Genomic DNA, 16,714 nt, shown 5'->3' on the forward strand with positions numbered 1-16,714 from the left:
GGTGGCGAAGCAGCACAGGTGGCAGGGGCTCAGGGAAGCAGAAGGGAGGGAACTGGAATCATGCTGGGAGCGCCCTAGAGTGGGTGTGCAGGTAAAGGACAGGGGCCTGGCCTGCACACACTGCGGGCCCCACCCCCATCAAGCCTGGGAGGCTGGGGCCATGAATATACCCATTCTCCAGGCAAGGGGACTGAGGCTCCCTGGAAAACAGTGTCTGAGACAACGAACAAGACACAGCTCTCAGGATCCAAGTCTGTACCTTTTCCTTAAAGTCAAAGAGGCAGAGTCTCATGCACGCCTATGTGTGTGGTCACAGGAGTGTGCATGGTGTGTGTGTCTGTGCGGCGCACACACCTGTGTGTGATGTGTGTGCACCCACATGTGCTTGGTGGGTGTGCACAGGTGTGAGTGTGTGGTATGTGTGTGAGAGTACAGGGGTTGCATGAGGTCCCCTCTGCATCTCTTACTGCATCACAGACACCAAATATCGCCAACAGCAAGTGCCGGCCAGCCATTTCTGCCACAAACTCCCAGAACGCAGCAAGAGGTAAAGAGCCAGCCCCAGCCCCTGGGCTGCACTGGGCAGGACCGAGGAGGGGCTGAAGCCCGGGCCTTCTCCTCACCAGGCCCCTGCACGTGTTAGCACCCTGCAGGTGAGTATCAGCCCCCCTTTTCACAGAGGACTTAGAAAGGAAGACTGTGTCGCCCAAGGTCACCCGGCCGGCGAGGCTTTGAAGCCCCGCTCCATCCTCCCAGCTGGGAAAATTCCAGCATGGTCCTAACGATCTGTCCCCACCTCCCTGGGTCCCGCCTTGAGGTCAGCACCCTGCGTGCAGCAGGCACCAATGAATGGGAACAGGCGTGAATGAATAGAAACATGTCCCCGCAGAGGCAGAGGTGGTGTGGCCCAGGCTGGGGTCCCAGGGTAGGTCTCTGCGCTCAGAACAGACCCCCACCTTCTTCCCAGCCAGCCCAACCCCTACCTGAGCCCTGCGGGGCTGTGCTGGACAGGATCCACTTCACCAGGCAGCACCGCATCAGTGCCTGGCGGGTGAGCCTCGGCCGCTGCCACTTAACGCCCTCCTTCTTGCTCAGCGGTGTGCGCCCGGGATCCCCCAGGAGACTGCCGTCTGACACCTTCATCACCTCCTGCAGCAGGAACAGGCAGAGTGGCCCTGAGCCCTTGCTCCCCAAGGGGACCGCCAGATCGTCCCCAGGCCAGCCCTGAGGCCGTCCTTCACTCCACCCAGGGTCTTGCCTTTCAGGGATGCATGCCAGGAGCCCGCAGTCCCACTGCTGCCCCCGCCCCTGGTCATCTCCTGCCCGGTTTCTTAGCAGCCCCACTCTCTCTCCAAGAGCCCTTGGTCACTGCGTGGCGAGGCCACCTTGCAGGCACAGACAGTGTCCGCTAGAAAAAGCTGCGCCAGTGATCCAAGCTGGAGGAGTGTGTTGAGAATGACGTTAAAGGCCACCGTGGGGCTCTGTGCACCCTGTGTTCCCACACACACTCCCCACCAGCCACACCAGGCTGCTCTGTGAACACACCCCTTCCACACTGGAGCCCTGCTCATGCTTTAAGATCCCGCTAGCAAGTCACCTCCCCCATGAAGCCCCCCCTGGCTTCTAAAGCTGAGGGAGTTGGGTCTGTCCTTGCATTGATAGCTCCACAACAGCACGGACTGTGAAGTGGGAATTTGCTGGAAGAACTCCCGATTGAAGGCAGGGTCTATGGGCAGCGTTTCGCCCACTAGGCACCCTGGTCTGTTACGTGATGGGGTCCCTGGAAGGAGGGAGGTGAGGGTCCAGACTTGCTCATCAACACCCCGGACCCTGGCACAGGCCTGGTTGTCAGAGCCAGACAGTCCCTTAGAGACCACAGTCCAAACCCCTCACTGACTAAAGCCCAGAGAGGGCAGCAGATCTGCACAGGGTCACACAGCAAAGTTGGCCTCCTCGCTTCACCCCAGAGCCCTCGATCTTTTTTCACCTTGAGGCAAACCGAGGCCGCATCAAAGGCCCGAGGACCTCCCCAGGAGGGGGCACATGGATGCAACCCACTACCGTACTCTGTGCAACCATCTGAAGAAACAACTCAAACAACTGATGGGGGAGGGGCTTCCCTGGTGGTCCAGTGGTTAAGACTTCGCCTAATGCAGGGGGTGCAGGTTCAATCCCTGGTCCCCTGGTTGGGGAACTAAGATCCCTCATGCCTCACCGCCAAAAAGCCAAAACATAAAACAGAAGCAATATTGTAACAAACTCAATAAAGACTTAAAAAAAACCAAAAAAACAAAACTGACGGGTAGAATCTTGGAGGAGGGGCTGTGGGTGGGAGGTTAAGATGCTGGGCCGTGAGTGTGGCTAGGGAAAAGACAGCCCGGGTCACAGTGGAGGCCCGGAGTGGTGAGATTTGTTGTCCTACATCAATATTTTGAGTGCCCTCACCTGGCCTGCCAGTGGCCCACCATCCTCAGTGCCCAGGCTGGCAGCAGGATGGCCCTCTGGGCATCTGTTGAGTCTGGTTTGCTGCCCTTGTGCCATGCCTCCTGCTTGGGGCGGCTGTGCCATAGGTGTGGCTTGGCCCGTTGGGTCGCTGCCACAGGTAGCCCCAGGTTCATGGTACCTGGGATGCGCGGCCTGAGCCCCAGACGTGGGAGGAAGCAGCGCACCCCCGTGGGTACCAGTTCTGAGTGGGTGGGTTGATTGGCCAGGACAATGGCCAATGGGGTGATGGGTTGGTGATGTCCTTCCAGGGTTGTGGGGTTTCACGTGTGCTACATTTGTACAGTCCTGAAGAGTATATGGGTGTCCGAAATAAATCACAAACAGATGTACATTCGAGCAAGTTCTGCAGATGCAGAGACCCCAGCGCAGCCCCTGCCTCGGTCAGGTTCTCAGGTACAAGGAGCAGAGAGATGGACCCAGGCTGATGGTAACTGGAAAGGAATCAGCAGTGGGGAGCCCAGGCCAGTCCTCCCCGGGAAGGACAGAGAGCCAGGCTGGGAAGACAGACCAGAGCAAAAAGCAGGAGTCTGGATAGCCAGACCTCAGCCACGGTCACCCATGGGACAGCAAGGGCACCTCCGCTGCTGCTGAATAGCACGACCCAGGGGCTAGCACTGCCATCCCAGGGGCACTGGGCCTGGGACCCCCCACTGGCGTGATGGCCCTGCTGCCCCTGGAACCTGGAGGCTGCTGCTGGGGGAGTCTCAGTTGAGGCACTAGTTCCAGGTTCAAGGTCAAGAGCAGAGGGGTCAGATTGTCCCAGCCCAGGTCATATGCCTAATCCCTGGCTGCAAGGAGAGCTGGGAAAGCAAGCTTCTGGCCTTTTAGGTTCTTTCATGCCCTCTGTGGAGGTTTTCCTGAACTTGAGGAATAAGAAAAACCCTACAAATATCCCCTAAATTGTGGAGTTTGTGCGAATGCCCAGGTGAGGGGAGGCTGGCGCATTGCCTCCTGCAGGCTCTGGTTAGGAGGGAGAACCCTCCAGGTGCTGAGTTGGCTCATGACCCCATGAGGCCCGTCCACATTTGGGGCTGGGCGGTTGGCCTCCTGGTCAGCTTTTGGTGAAGTGGCCGCCTAGACCACAACATCCAAACCCCTTATCCTGACTTTCAGGACCTTCCCAGCCAGGTCCCAGCTGCCGGTTTTCCCTCCTATAGTCATCACCCCCGCAAGCCACCTCCCCAAGACACACCCTCGGCGGCACCCACCACATTCCTCCTCTTCTCCAAGGCTCAGCTTGCCAATGGGGGGGGTTAGTGGTGCCCAGAGCTGCAGTTAGGGTGGGCACTCACCATCCCAATGGGGCAGAAAGAGGGGGTGAGCAGGGTTGGCCAGGGGCCCCAGGGTGCCAGGGATGCTGAGGGAGGCACCCTATACACACGCACACACATGCACGCACATGCATGCACACACACGCACATCCACACACACACGCACATGCACACACACACATCCATACACACACACACGTGCGCACAGGCACTGCCCAGGCTGTCAGAGAGAGAGAGACCTTCTCCATTATTAATGATCTGCTTAAGGAGAGAAATGGCCTCGATGAATAAAGTCTTTCTTTTGGTCCAGGAGGTGGGTAGGGGGAAGACGGGCAGCTGGTGCTTCATTATTTCCTGAACTCTTTGCTGTAGGCTCTGCATATGGGCTTAGGAGAGAAGAGCAGAGGGAGAAACTGAGGTGGCCCTCAGCATCTCAGGCAGGAGCTGCCTGTAGGGACCCCACCCCCCATCTCAGGACGGCGCTGGCGCTGCTGGCAGGGGCCGCCCTGGCAGAGCCTGAGGCTAGTCCTGGGTACTCTGTCTTGCAGCCAGGCCTGAGCTGATGTGGGGAGACCCAGCCGATGGCCCGGGGTTCTGTCCTCCTGGGACGGCTAGGAGGGCCCACAGGGCAGGGCTGAGAGCCCCCCTCATGCATGTCTATTCTGGGCCTTAAGGTCACCTCGTTGTCATGACAACCCCAGGAGGTTGGCAACACCATGCCCATTTTAAAGATGAGGAAACTAAGTCTCAGAGAAGCTTGGGGGCATGCCACGGCCACACTGCACTCATGGCCTCCCGGTTCCAAAGTTCAGGCAGTCTTGGCCACAGGCTGTGCTGCTTAGCTTTCCTGGGCCAGGCCCCTGACAGGCCTTGGAAGATGGGGAGGGGCTCCCAAGCCCCCCAACCATGTCAGAGTAACGGTTTACTAATGTCCCAGGCTAAGGAGTACCTCTCCTGGCGGAGAGGGTTGGACGAGGGTGGAGGAGCCCTGGGCCATGTCCTCCAGCTGGCTGAGGGCCAGGACCCCGCTGTGAGGCCCACAGGCAGGGCCCGGGATGGCCTCCCACTTGAAATGGGTGAGGGGGTCCTGACAGCGAGGAGAGGAAGGGCCCACGGTGGCTGGGCACGAGCAGGGCCACACAAGTGCCAGGAGGGGCCGAGGCCCGAGTACTTGGCCCAGCAGAAGGTGGGGGAGGGAGGAGGCCGGGGAAGTGACCACCGGCTCAACCTCATGACTGGTTGACACTCATCTGTCTGAAGGAGGGTCTGCCGGGGCTGTCAGGGAACGTTAGTGGCCACTCCGGACTCCCTCCTCCTGAATGGGGGCTCTCGGGCATCGAAGGAGGGAGCCCCGCGAGGTGACACCACCTCACTCCCTGAAGCTTCTGTGCAGGGAGGTGACAGAGCTGAGGAGGCCTGGGTTGGCGAGGAGACTGCAACACAAATGAATCCCTGGCCAGCCTGCTTTGAGGCCCCAGGGGCTTCTGCTGCATGTCAGTAAAACCCAGGGCCTTGTGCGGGCCTGCAAACCCCTCAATCAATCCCGCCTGACCCTGTGAGCCCATCTCACCTCCACTGCCCGCCTCATCTGTTCTGCACGTGCCCGCCCGCCCGGCTTGAGCATCTCACAGCTCTGCACCTGTTGCTCCTCCACCACACACCTCTCCCCGCACCTCCACACTCCTCCCCCTCCCCTGCACACTCCTCCCCCTCCCCTGCACACTCCTCCCCCTCCCCCTGCACACTCCTCCCCCCTCCCCCTGCACACTCCTCCCCCTCCCCTGCACACTCCTCCCCCTCCCCCTGCACACTCCTCCCCCCTCCCCCTGCACACTCCTCCCCCCTCCCCTGCACACTCCTCCCCCCCCCGCACACTCCTCCCCCTCCACTGCCCACTCCTCCTCCTCCCCCTGCACACTCCTCCCCCTTCCCCCTGCCCATTCCTCCCCTCTCCGCTGCACACTCCTCCCCACTCCCCTGCCCATTCCTCCCCCCTCCCCTGCACACTCCTCCCCCCTCCCCTGCCCATTCCTCCCCCCTCCCCTGCCCACTCCTCCCTCTCCCCTGCACACTCCTCCCACCTTCCCTGCACACTCCTCCCCCCTCCCCTGCACACTCCTCCCCCTCCCCTGCACACTCCTCCCACCTTCCCTGCACACTCCTCCCCCTCCCCTGCACACTCCTCCCCCTCCCCTGCACACTCCTCCCCCTCCCCTGCACACTCCTCCCCCTCCCCCTGCACACTCCTCCCCCTCCCCTGCACACTCCTCCCCCTCCCCCTGCACACTCCTCCCCCCTCCCCCTGCACACTCCTCCCCCCTCCCCTGCACACTCCTCCTGTACATTCAAGGCTGACTCCTTCTCCCTGTCAGGCCTCAGTCAGACCAGGTGCTGGGAGACCCTTCTCTCTAGGTTGCCATTCATCATCTATATCAACACCTGCTGTGCTTCCCAGCACACCGCTTCTGAACCTGCCCTGTTCATTTGTTTACCCCGTGCATTTCCTTCTCTTTCTCCTGGAACGTCAGCTCTGCGAGCTGGCCCTGGCCTGTTGTGTGAGCTGCTCTTCCCCATCACAGAGCCCGACACCCAAGAGACCCTCCCGTCCAAAACTCAACAGTAAAACAACAAAGCATCCAGTTAGAAAACGGGCAAAAGACAGGCACAGGCATTTCACCGAGGAAGACATACAGGTGGCAAATAAGCCCATGAAAAGTTGTTCCACATCATTAGCCATCAGGGAAGCGCAAATAAAACCATAAGGAGATATCACTCGTACCATGGGAACCGCTAAAATCTCAAAAGGTCGCATACTATATGATTCTATTTATACAACATTTTACAATGACATTTTAGAAATGGAACAGATTAGTGGGCCAGGGGTTAAGGATGGGGGGAGACGTGGAAGGGGGGAGGTGGGCGTGGCTATAAAAGGGCAACACGAGGGGTCCTCGTGGTGATGGAACTGTTCTGTGTCGCGACTGTGGTGGTGGAAACACAAATCGACATGTGATAAAAGTGAGCAGCACTACACTACACACACACACACACACACACACACACACACACACACGAGTGCACGTATTATAAAACTGGGAAAAGGGTACTTAGGGGCTGTTTTACTTTCTTTTATTTTACATCTTTATTGGAGTAGGATTGCTTTACAATGGTGTGTTAGTTTCTGCTTTATAACAAAGTGAATCAGCTATACATATACATATATCCCCATATCCCCTCCCTCTTGCGTCTCCTTCCCTCCCACCCTCCCTATCCCACCCCTCTAGGTGGTCACAAAGCACCGAGCTGATCTCCCTGTGCTATGCGGCTGCTTCCCACTAGCTATCTATTTTACGTTTGGTAGTGTATATATGCCCATGCCACTCTCTCACTTCGTCCCAGCTTACCCTTCCCCCTCCCCGTGTCCTCAAGTCCATTATCTACGTCTTTATTCCTGTCCTGCCTTAGGGGCTGTTTTATTTCTTACAACTGCAAGTGAGTCTACAATGATCTCAATAAAGTTTCCATTAAAAAAATACTCTCGTACATACAAAAAAAAGAATACTTAAAAAATCCAAACACACACAAAACCCTCAATAAATACCCTAAAATGCCCCGGTGAAAGCCCCCTAATGCTCTCTCCATAATTTGCCTGAGACCTTCTCCCCTCCTGCTCTTGCCTGATGCATTTTAACAGCGGATGGAGCCATCCCTCCATCCTCCATGGGCCTCAGGGGATGGTCAGAGTTGGGTGGCAGAGACCAGTGAAGCCAGAAGATCTGGGGCCTGAGGTCACACAGCGTCCCCAGCAGTACATCTGGCCATGTAAGCATTGTGGGCCAGGTCCCAGAAATGGCCCTAGGCTGGCCCCGGGGACCTGCAGTCTCCTTGGAGGCTCACAAGGTTCCCTCAGGGCAGGGGCTGCAGGTGGTCGGAGCCATTTCCGCCCACTCACCCCAGACTTGCAGCTCCTGCCCGGCCAGTGGGGTCCAAGGGCAGGTCTCAGCTTCCTTCCAAGTCCCCGGGTCTGTGGGGAGCAGAGGAGGGACAGAAAGGGCACTGCACTGGCGATGCACCTACTTTCCAGCAGGTACTGAGCTGGGTGCTTTATTTAACGCTCACACCAATCTTTCGAGGTTCCGTAGGCCCTCCTGCAAATTGCCCAGCTGAAGCCCAAATCCTGTAATAGGACTTTCTCACACCCTCTCACCAAGCTCACCACATTACCCGTGGTGTGTGTCCTCTCTCCGCCAAAGGCAACAAGGGGTCAACCAACTTGTTCACCTTCAGGTGTGTCCTGCTGGGCTTTGGCTGGAGGGGGTGGAGCACCTGGGAGAATCTCGTGCCTGGTACAGGGCATGACGTAGACTCTGGGTGCCCGCAGCATCCCTCTAGCTCCAGCTCTGAGACTCAGCAGCCCACATAGTGGGGGAGGGTGGGAGGAGCTGGAATTTAATGCCGTTGTTTTGTTTTCATGGCGTTGTTATGGTTACCTCAGCGACTGCTACTAGCTCTCCTTTTACGATAATGATTTACAGATTCCCTTTTAAATGAGCTTACTGAAATTTAAAATGTGAGTTAATTTAAAGGAAAAATAAGAAACAATAGCACAGGTTGTGGCAGATAAAACCAAATCGGTGAAGGCAGAGTACAAACAGCTAGGAAATTTGGAGTCTGAGCACGGACTGAGGTGTCCCGTACAGTGACCACTCCCTGCATGTGACTACTGAACATTTGAAATGGGGTTAGTCCAAATTCAGATGTGCCATCAGTGCAAATACACACTGGGTTTCAAATCCTTCTTAGTAGGATGTAAAATAGCTCATTAATAGTTTTTATATTGATTACACGTTGAAATAATATTTACATTGGGTTAAATAAAATATATTATTAAAAATATATATTTTTTACTTTCTTTAATGTGTCTGCCGGACCATTTAAAATGATACCTGTGCCTTGTAATGCATTTCTATTGGCCAGCACTGTTCTAGATGGTTCTCAGACCTGCCAGTTGGGGGGTGTGGGGCAGCCTCCCGCTGCCAGGGCACACCCTGACCCCAGCTCCTCTTTCCCACCCAAGTCCAGGCTAGTGTCAGTCAGAGTTGTTTCAGAAAGGTGAAACAACCTTTCTGGTGAAAGGTGAAAGGTCTGGTGGAGTGTGGAAGAGAACTGGAGGACAATGAGGCAAGTGGCTAACTTGGGGGGCTGCCCAAGTTGAGGGGACTACAGTGTGGGGGGTTGAGCCAGGCCCAGGCAGCGGGATGGGTGGTGGAAATATCAGTGTGATGAGTATTTAGGATCTGCTGTAGGTGTAGGTAGTGATGGAAAGGTCAAGGTGACTCCTCAGTAACTGTGACATTGTCACTATGGAGATGGGTACCGGAAGCAGAACAACCCCTCATGCCTCCCAGCTCCCCCTACATGTGGTCCAGATTCTCCACGAGGACACTCCATTCTCAACCATCACCTGAGAGTTTTCACCACCGCATAGAAAGAGGCCAGATCATTTTAAACAAACCACTGGGATCTGGACCGGGACAGCCCACCGTGTGGCTCCTCACCCCCACCAGGCCCCCAGCAAGGCCAGCAGTCCACAGGGCGGCTGTCCCTGCCCACTGCCCCATGCCCAGCTTGCACAGCTCCGTCCTGTGGAAGCCCATCTGTCAGGCCGTCAGGGGCACTCCAAGGCCAGACCATTGCGCAGCTGGCTCAGTTTCTGCGGTTCTCGCCAGCTGGGCTCCAGAGAACTCCCAAAGAGCATCTCAGGGAAGGCGCGGCAGAGGTGACCTGTGGGCACGCGGCAGCCTTTGGGGCGAGAACATCCAGGCTCCCTTCCTCAGAGGCAATGTTATTGAGTCAATGCATATGCAAAAGGCACAGCTAACTTCTCCCAAATGTTTACAGGCATTTATGCATGAGACACAGCATGAAGAGTTTCATAAGAGCCACCAGGACCCACTGGATGCTGGTTCAGAAGACACACTTAGCTGAGGAGGGGGAATTTCAAGCTGGTTGACGTTATTTCAGTCAGTACAGTGGGAAGAGGTCTGTGGTCAGCCAGACAAGGACTTGAATCCTGGACCCTCACCTCCTGGCTGGGCCATGTTGGACAGAGTACTTGACCACCCTGATCCTCAGTTTGCTCATCTGTAAAATGGGGATAATAACAGGGCTTCACGGGACTATGGAGAAGGTTAAACGAGGTGACATATACAACCCCCCCAAGCAGGAGTGATTAGCACTATTCTTCACCCTTCTGATGCTCAGTGCAAGGGGCAGGGCCAAGCCCAGGGCCCAGTGACATCAGCGGGGACACCCAACTCGCTCTGCTCAGCTGGCTGCACATCAGAATCACCTGGGAGACTTCCCCACCTCTGCCCACCCGGGGGCTGCATTATTGATTCAGTGGGGTCTGTGCTGCTCTATTTTTATAAAGCTCCTCAGCCAATCTGAAAGTGCAGCTAAGGTTTAGAGGGCTTATCCCACCGGATAGGAAATTCTGGGCCTTGTCTGTGGGAGGAAGGAGTCTGGGGTTCACAATCTCCCTCCTTCCCGGGGTGGGAGGATGGGGCTGGGGCTGCCTCGAGGCCAGAGCCTGGGCCAGCGGGGACGTGCAGCCCTGCCGAGCTGTGGGGCTGCCTGGCGCCCTGACCCCATCCATGGGTGCTCCTGCAGGCAAGCTCACTGAGCGCCCACTCATTTTTGCTTGCTCTATCTCCATCACTTGGGACAGATGGCAGGAAGTGGCAGTGGGCGTTGTGTCGTGCGGGCCCCGAGGATTTGGGATAGGGAGGCTTTGGGGAGCCTCGATTCTCCTCCCACCCCTGAGCACCAACAGATACGGGCCAGGCGGCCTGCCTCCTGAGAGGGGAGCTGAGATTGTCATGAGTCCCTGCAGAACACAGGCACGCACACACACACACACCCACACACACACGCCTGGGTGCCGCCCCTCCCAGAGCACTGGAGCAGGGGAGGGGAGGACTGGGTCGGTCCTGCCCTGCCTCTGATGCTGCCACCTCGGCCAGGACACTAGCTCTTCACCTGCCTCTTGCTGCCCAGGCAACGAGGGCTTCTCATCAACCCAGCGGTGGACTCAGAGCTACCCACTGACAACACTCTCCCGCTGGCGAGCCCTTCCCAGGCTCTACTCAGTAATCCAAAACTGATAACACTGACACTCCCACCATCTACGGAGCTCTCGCAACGCGCCAGGCGCTGTGCTAAGCAGGTTGGTGTAGGATCTTATTTATCTAGGAGGTCGATGATATTTCCTCCAGGAAAACGAGGAGACCATGGAACGGAGGAGCTAAATAACTTGTCTGAGGACACACAGCTTGGGCATGAGGGGGGCTGGGACTGAGCCCAGATCTGCTGATGCAGAGCTGGGCTAACAGCTGGCGAGGTGCAGCTGTGTTATCTCCGCAGCCACCTTCGCTCCTGGCCGGGCTCGTCAATTACAAATAGCGGGGGTGGGCCTTGTGACAGGCCAGGAGGCATATGTGTGGGGCGGGGCGATCTGCATCACAGCATCTTGGAGCTTTTGGTGGTGGCCCCCCTCATCTCTACACCCAGCCGCCACTGCTCAGCACAGGGCCCGACCTCAAGTGGGGGCCTGGCAGAGGCTATGAGCGCATCTGAGGCTCAGATGGGGAGACTGAGGCCCAGGGAGGGGATGGACCCCGCCCGAGTTCACAGAGTCACTTGGGCAGAGTTGGGGCTAGAATTTGGCTCTCTGGGCTCACTGCCCAGAGTGCCCATCTTGACAGAGGATTTCTTTTTGGCCTCACCCCACAGCATGCGGGATCTTAGTTCCCCAGCCAGGGATTGAACCCATGCCCCCTGCAATGGAAGCGTGGAGTCTTAACCACTGGACCACCAGGGAAGTCCCAAGAGAAGATCTTAAAACAGGGCCAGGCATAGCACCAGCAGCGGGGACTCGGATTTATCCTTTGCCTGCCCCAGAGGCATGTGCTGGAAGCAGGGGAGGACAGGGGGCAGCCGCAGAGCTGGAGATGAGGCCGGCAAAGGCCAGCAGCTGCTCTGCCTAGCTGAGCACGGCACAGGCGCGGGCCAGCCTGATGGAGGGGAGGGCTGGGCAGAGACTTCAGGCAACAGATCAGAGCGGGGAGGTTGGGCCAACCGGGAGACGGGACAGGCCCCTCTCAGCTGTCCTGCTCAGCTCAGCTCTGCAACCCCCCTCCAACTCTGGTGCCAGCAGGTCCCCTTGGTTCTCTCCCTGTCACATGGCCGCTCTGTGGCGCTCTAGGATGTGGGCTGATCACAGCTGACAGATGCACCTGTTCCAGGGAAACATCAGTCAGCTGGGGATGGGGAGATGGGGAGGGCAACACAGTGACTCACTCCACACTGAGCCCTCCTTTCTGCTCTGTCTCCTTCCGGCCCGGGGCTGGAGGACCAGCAAAGGAAGACTTGCCAAGTTCTTTCCCTTCTCCTTTCTTTGCCTTGGAAACCAAGGCTGCCCCTCTTCCTCACAGAGGCCACATTCAGGGCTCTGCAGCTGCTCGTGGGCATCACCAGAGATGCCTTGGGGTGGGGCGGGAGAGTAGATGGGCCCCAAGCCAGCCCGAGGTGGCAAAGCAGCTCCCTCTCTTGCAGAAGATTTTGATGAGAAAAGGGCTCCTGATTTCAAAACACTGGGGTCCTTTCCTTTGCAGCTCTGGATCTGCAGCCCAGACAAGGGGCTGTGGCTGGCTCAAGGTCACATGGCTAACCAGGAGACGTGGCCAGGGGCGGGATCTGACTTATGTGCACTCTCTAAAGGATTCGGAGGGTGCAACAGGCCACAACTCCATGGAGCCAGCCCCCCACTGGGATGGGGCACCTCCTCAGCTGCCTGGTCACAGGCACGCCCCTCTCTCCCTATAGCCTTCTCCCATGACCTCCCCATCCATCCCCCCAAGCCCTAGGCAACTGAGCTTTAGAGCAAGACAGAGCAGGGTTCAAATCCCAGCTGTAACACTTTATAGCTTGCAATCATGGGTGGGCCTCAGTTTCCTCATCTGTAAAGGGAGTGCAATACCAAGAGCGACCTCGGGGCTGCCTGGGGGTCCAGGGAAATAATGCAGGTGCAGAGCCTGCTGGAAGGACCATGGAGGGAGGAGTGGCCACCTCAGGGTTCCTGCCCTTCAGCCTTGACCTTGTCCCAGGCTCCACCTAGAGAACAGTCAGAACCACCTCACTCCCCATTACAGTTCAGGGCTTTGATTACTTTGGAAATAGGGGAAAAGATTAGGGCCCACCTCCCACAAATGCCCTGCAAGAAGGCAGGAACCTGGGCAGGTAGCGGGTCCCGATGGACATGCCAGGTCATGAAGACATCACTCCCTGAAGACCCAGGAGCAGAGCCTGCAGTTCTCTTTGCTCCTTTCTCCTAAGAGTTCACGGAGCTCAAGTCCTAGTGCTGGGCTGGATGAGCCCCGCCCCCCCGTCCCCACCGCACTGGAGCCTCGTGTCTGTAAAAGGGGAAGCGGCAGTGCCTGCCCTCCCAGGACATTGTGAGGATCCACAAATGACAGTGACAGGCACTGGGGGTGGATGAGTCAGGCAACTCCCAGTCTGTGCTCTGAACCGTAGTCCCTGTTGCCACTAGAGGGGAAGGTGATTTTCACAATCCTCCTGCTGACCTTGGTGAGGGACCCAATGGTGGCTTCCCTCAGACCACTGTCCCTGCCTGGCCCAGCACCAGAAGGTGTGGGACCCACTCCAGCCTCTGGCCAGCCCAGCTGCAGGAGGGCCCCCAGCAGGCACCGCGAGATCCGCTGGGGCCCGGCTGTGAGGGAAGGCGGAGGCCAGTGTGGGGTCACAATGGCCAAGGGAAGGGGCAGATGCACCAGCGGGACTTGAGCCACTCACTCCACCCATCCGGCAGGGACAGGGAGTGGCCTCCTGGCAGGTAGGGCCGGCAGAGGAAAGGCAAGAGAAGGAGGACTGTCCCATGCCTGGTGGGCAGAGTGGGCTGCGTGCACACCTGCGTGCAGCCTGACTCTGTAGAAACCCCCACCTCTGTGTGCACGCAGGTTGTGCAGCACAGGCAGCTGTGGGCACAGTCGCAGGGCATGGCTGTGCATTGCATGTTCATACTGACAACCCTGGATGCATGTGACCTGTGCCAGCTATGGCACGTGTGTGCAGTGAGTATGGCATGTGAGCGTGCATGCAACAAGGCGCTAAGTTTCTCTACTTCTGCCCTGTCTGCCTGAAGGTTGTAGGAGAGACTTAAGGTGCCTGGAGAGAAAATACCTTTTCAACATGCCCTGTCGCCGGCCTCGAAGGGTTTCCTGTCAGCACTTCTGCCAATCCTCCTGGCACCCCCGAGCAATGGAGCAGACAGAGCAGGGGTGGCCTGGGGCTCTGGGGTAGTGTGGCCTGGAATCAGCAGCCACAAGCTCACTCTGGGCTGCTTGTCTTCATGGGTGACAGAGAGGCAGGAATCCATCTCTGCGGGGGGTGGGATGGAGTTGGGGGAGACTGCCAGATGCCAGCCCAGTATCCATTCTTCCTTACCCACAAAACCCTGATTTTAGTTGAGATTTATTTTTGCCCTTCTTTCTACTTCCTGCTGCTTGTATGTGCTGGCTGGAGCTCCAGCAGCCATTTTGGACCTTAAGGTAACCTCAAGAATGGAAGCCAGTGAGACAGATGGAGCCTAGTCCCTGCTGACCGTAGGGCTTCCGTGCCAGCCTTCTATTGCCTCCCTCCGGACTTCTGCATGAGAGAGAAATGCAAGCAACCTTGCTCAAACCACTGTCATTTGGGCTGTTCTGTTACGAGCAGCCAGATCTAATCCTGGTGTTTCTTCTTCCCTCCAAAGCAAGACTGTCCCAAACATGTGGGGAGCTGGCAAGGCATCAGGACAGATTTTCTGAGTGTTAACTATTCTGGGGGTTAGCTTATTTCCCTTTCCCTCTTTATTCTTCATTTAATTATCCTTCATCCTTCCCAACACCTCGCTACCATCTCTTGAACTTTGTTCCAGGCATTTTCCTTGCACTCTCTGTCTCCAACCTCCCAAGAGCCCCACAGAGTAGGAACTAATCACATTCGTCCTTGTCAGGGGTCTCCTAGCCCTTTAGGAAGTGGATATTCATTAATTACTTGGATAATTAAACGATGCACTCACTGACCAGCCTTCAAGCGTAAGACACCTCCTCCCAGCACTCAGCCTTCCCCCAACGCAAAAGGCCATGGGCCCAGGCTCAGGGTCAGCACTCTGGCACCTGTCCCAGGGACTTAACTGAACCGGGTGGTTGACCCCAAGCTCCTCCTCCGTCCAGCTTCTGCTCCACAAATACCTAAAGCTCCTGCCGTCCAAAGTGGGCCCCAGGAGTCTAGCCTCCCAGCCAGGACACACCAACACTTACTTTCCCAAAAGCGACCCTACAGGAGACAGCGGGGGCTGGGGTCAAAGGAGGAGGCACAGCAAGGCTCCCGGGTCCAGGGCAACCCCCAGAAGCTCCCGCTCCCCACCCGCGCCGGCGCCTACCTTGGCCCGCTGCATCCTGGGCACCGGAGGAAACTGTTGCCGGCTTCCCCACTGCGCAGCCGAGGAGAACAGGACTGCCGGGCCGCGCTGGCAGCTGCCTCATGTTTGCTGGGACCCAGACGTAATTGTTACCGGCGGCTCCGCGCCCGCCCCCTATCCACCCGCCCTCCGGGCGCGCTTCTACCCTAAGCTCCGCCCCTTCTGCTCTGTCTCCTCCCCCGCTCAACCTCCCCGCGTGTGTGTCTCTCCCTGTCCCTTTCGCATCTTTTCCGTCTCTCTCCCAGGCTCTCGGTCCCACACTCTGGGTATAAACCACTCCTAACCCTGCCCTCTCAGCCTGTCGCCGGGGGTCTCTCTCCGTGTGTCCCCCTCCTCCGCCCCGTCTGTCTCTAGCACACACTCTGCTCCCCAACCTTGGAGCGGGGAGGGGTGGGGGTTTGCCGAGAGCGCGGGCTGGGGGCAGGGCGCTCCGGCACAAGTTCCCGTCCCAGCACGGGGAGGCGCGGCAGTGGAGCGCGCAGAGGCCAGCCCTCCCCTCCTTGCTGCCCCCTCTCTCATCCTACTGGTTCCCTATGGACACCAGGTGGAGTGACCCCCCCCATGACCTCGGGCCATTGCAGTCAGGTGGGCTGTGGAGGGGGATCTCCCTGGTGTCCCTCCAGCCACCCTGCAGATGACCCCTGGGCACCCCTGGCATCCGGAGTGTCCTCCTGGTGGGGACATCGCTCTGGGCACTGGGCCCTCAATGGCCCCACTGATGGGGGCTCACCACCCAGAGATGGTGATGGCTACCAGGGCCACGTCACGTGGGTCACAGGCAGGGGTCCTTCAACTAGTTTCATGGGTGCCCCACCCTTAGTTATCTCCTTTCACCGCACGCGGGGCCTTGCCGTAGGGGAGCCCTCTCCAAACCTGAGCGCCTTATACTCGCCAGGGAGCCTGGCATCTGTTCCCATCGTCCGTGTCTCAGGTTGGGACCACAGCAGGACAGCTGAGGGACCTGACCAGACCTCCTGGGGGTTGTGGTGGTGGAGGAAAGGGGTGAGGGCCCCTGAGCATCCTGGGGAGGGGGGACCCTTGCTGCCCCTCAGGAGGGCAGACTCCTGGGCATTTGCTCAGCCCCCAGGGAAACCGCCCAGGAGCCAGGTGCCTGAAACCTCAGCCAAGTTTCTCTTTTCCGCACCCTGAGGAAGGAGCCAGCCTGTGCCACTGGTTCCCCTGGAAACAGAGCCCTGAGACACCCCCTCCTCTGTGCACACAAGAGCACTTGCGCGCCCTTCTTTTTTTTTGTTTTTTGTTTTTGGGTAGTTTTTTTTTTTTTTTTTGAGCCAGCCAATCAGCTCCAACTTTCAGATCCTGGGAGGAAGAAAATAGTCTGGAGCTGTTTACCCACGGAGGGAGGAGGACTATTTCTGGACCAGGAGGCAGCCCAGGT

The 16,714-nt window shown here is 57.8% G+C and overlaps 1 protein-coding gene across 2 annotated transcripts in view; it reads right to left on the minus strand.

The window, feature by feature from the left end:
- Positions 1–15,430, minus strand: part of KCNIP3 (potassium voltage-gated channel interacting protein 3) — an 88,593-nt gene extending 73,163 nt beyond the window's left edge. Inside the window, exons 1-3 of one of the 2 annotated variants that reach the window (XM_082356472.1) lie at positions 15,280–15,394; positions 7,729–7,800; positions 984–1,149 (exon numbers count right to left, since the gene is read on the minus strand). In XM_082356472.1, the coding sequence (XP_082212598.1) occupies positions 984–1,149; positions 7,729–7,800; positions 15,280–15,294 (253 nt within the window). In that variant the 5' untranslated portion in view covers positions 15,295–15,394. Of the gene's footprint in view, positions 1–983; positions 1,150–7,728; positions 7,801–15,279 lie in introns of both variants that reach the window. The other variant, XM_082356473.1, reaches the window with a different exon arrangement.
- Between the last annotated feature and the right edge of the window lie 1,284 nt (positions 15,431–16,714).

The sequence above is a fragment of the Balaenoptera borealis genome (genome assembly GCF_965194805.1).
Source record: "Balaenoptera borealis genome assembly, chromosome: 15".
In the NCBI taxonomy this organism is placed as follows: Eukaryota; Metazoa; Chordata; class Mammalia; order Artiodactyla; family Balaenopteridae; genus Balaenoptera; species Balaenoptera borealis.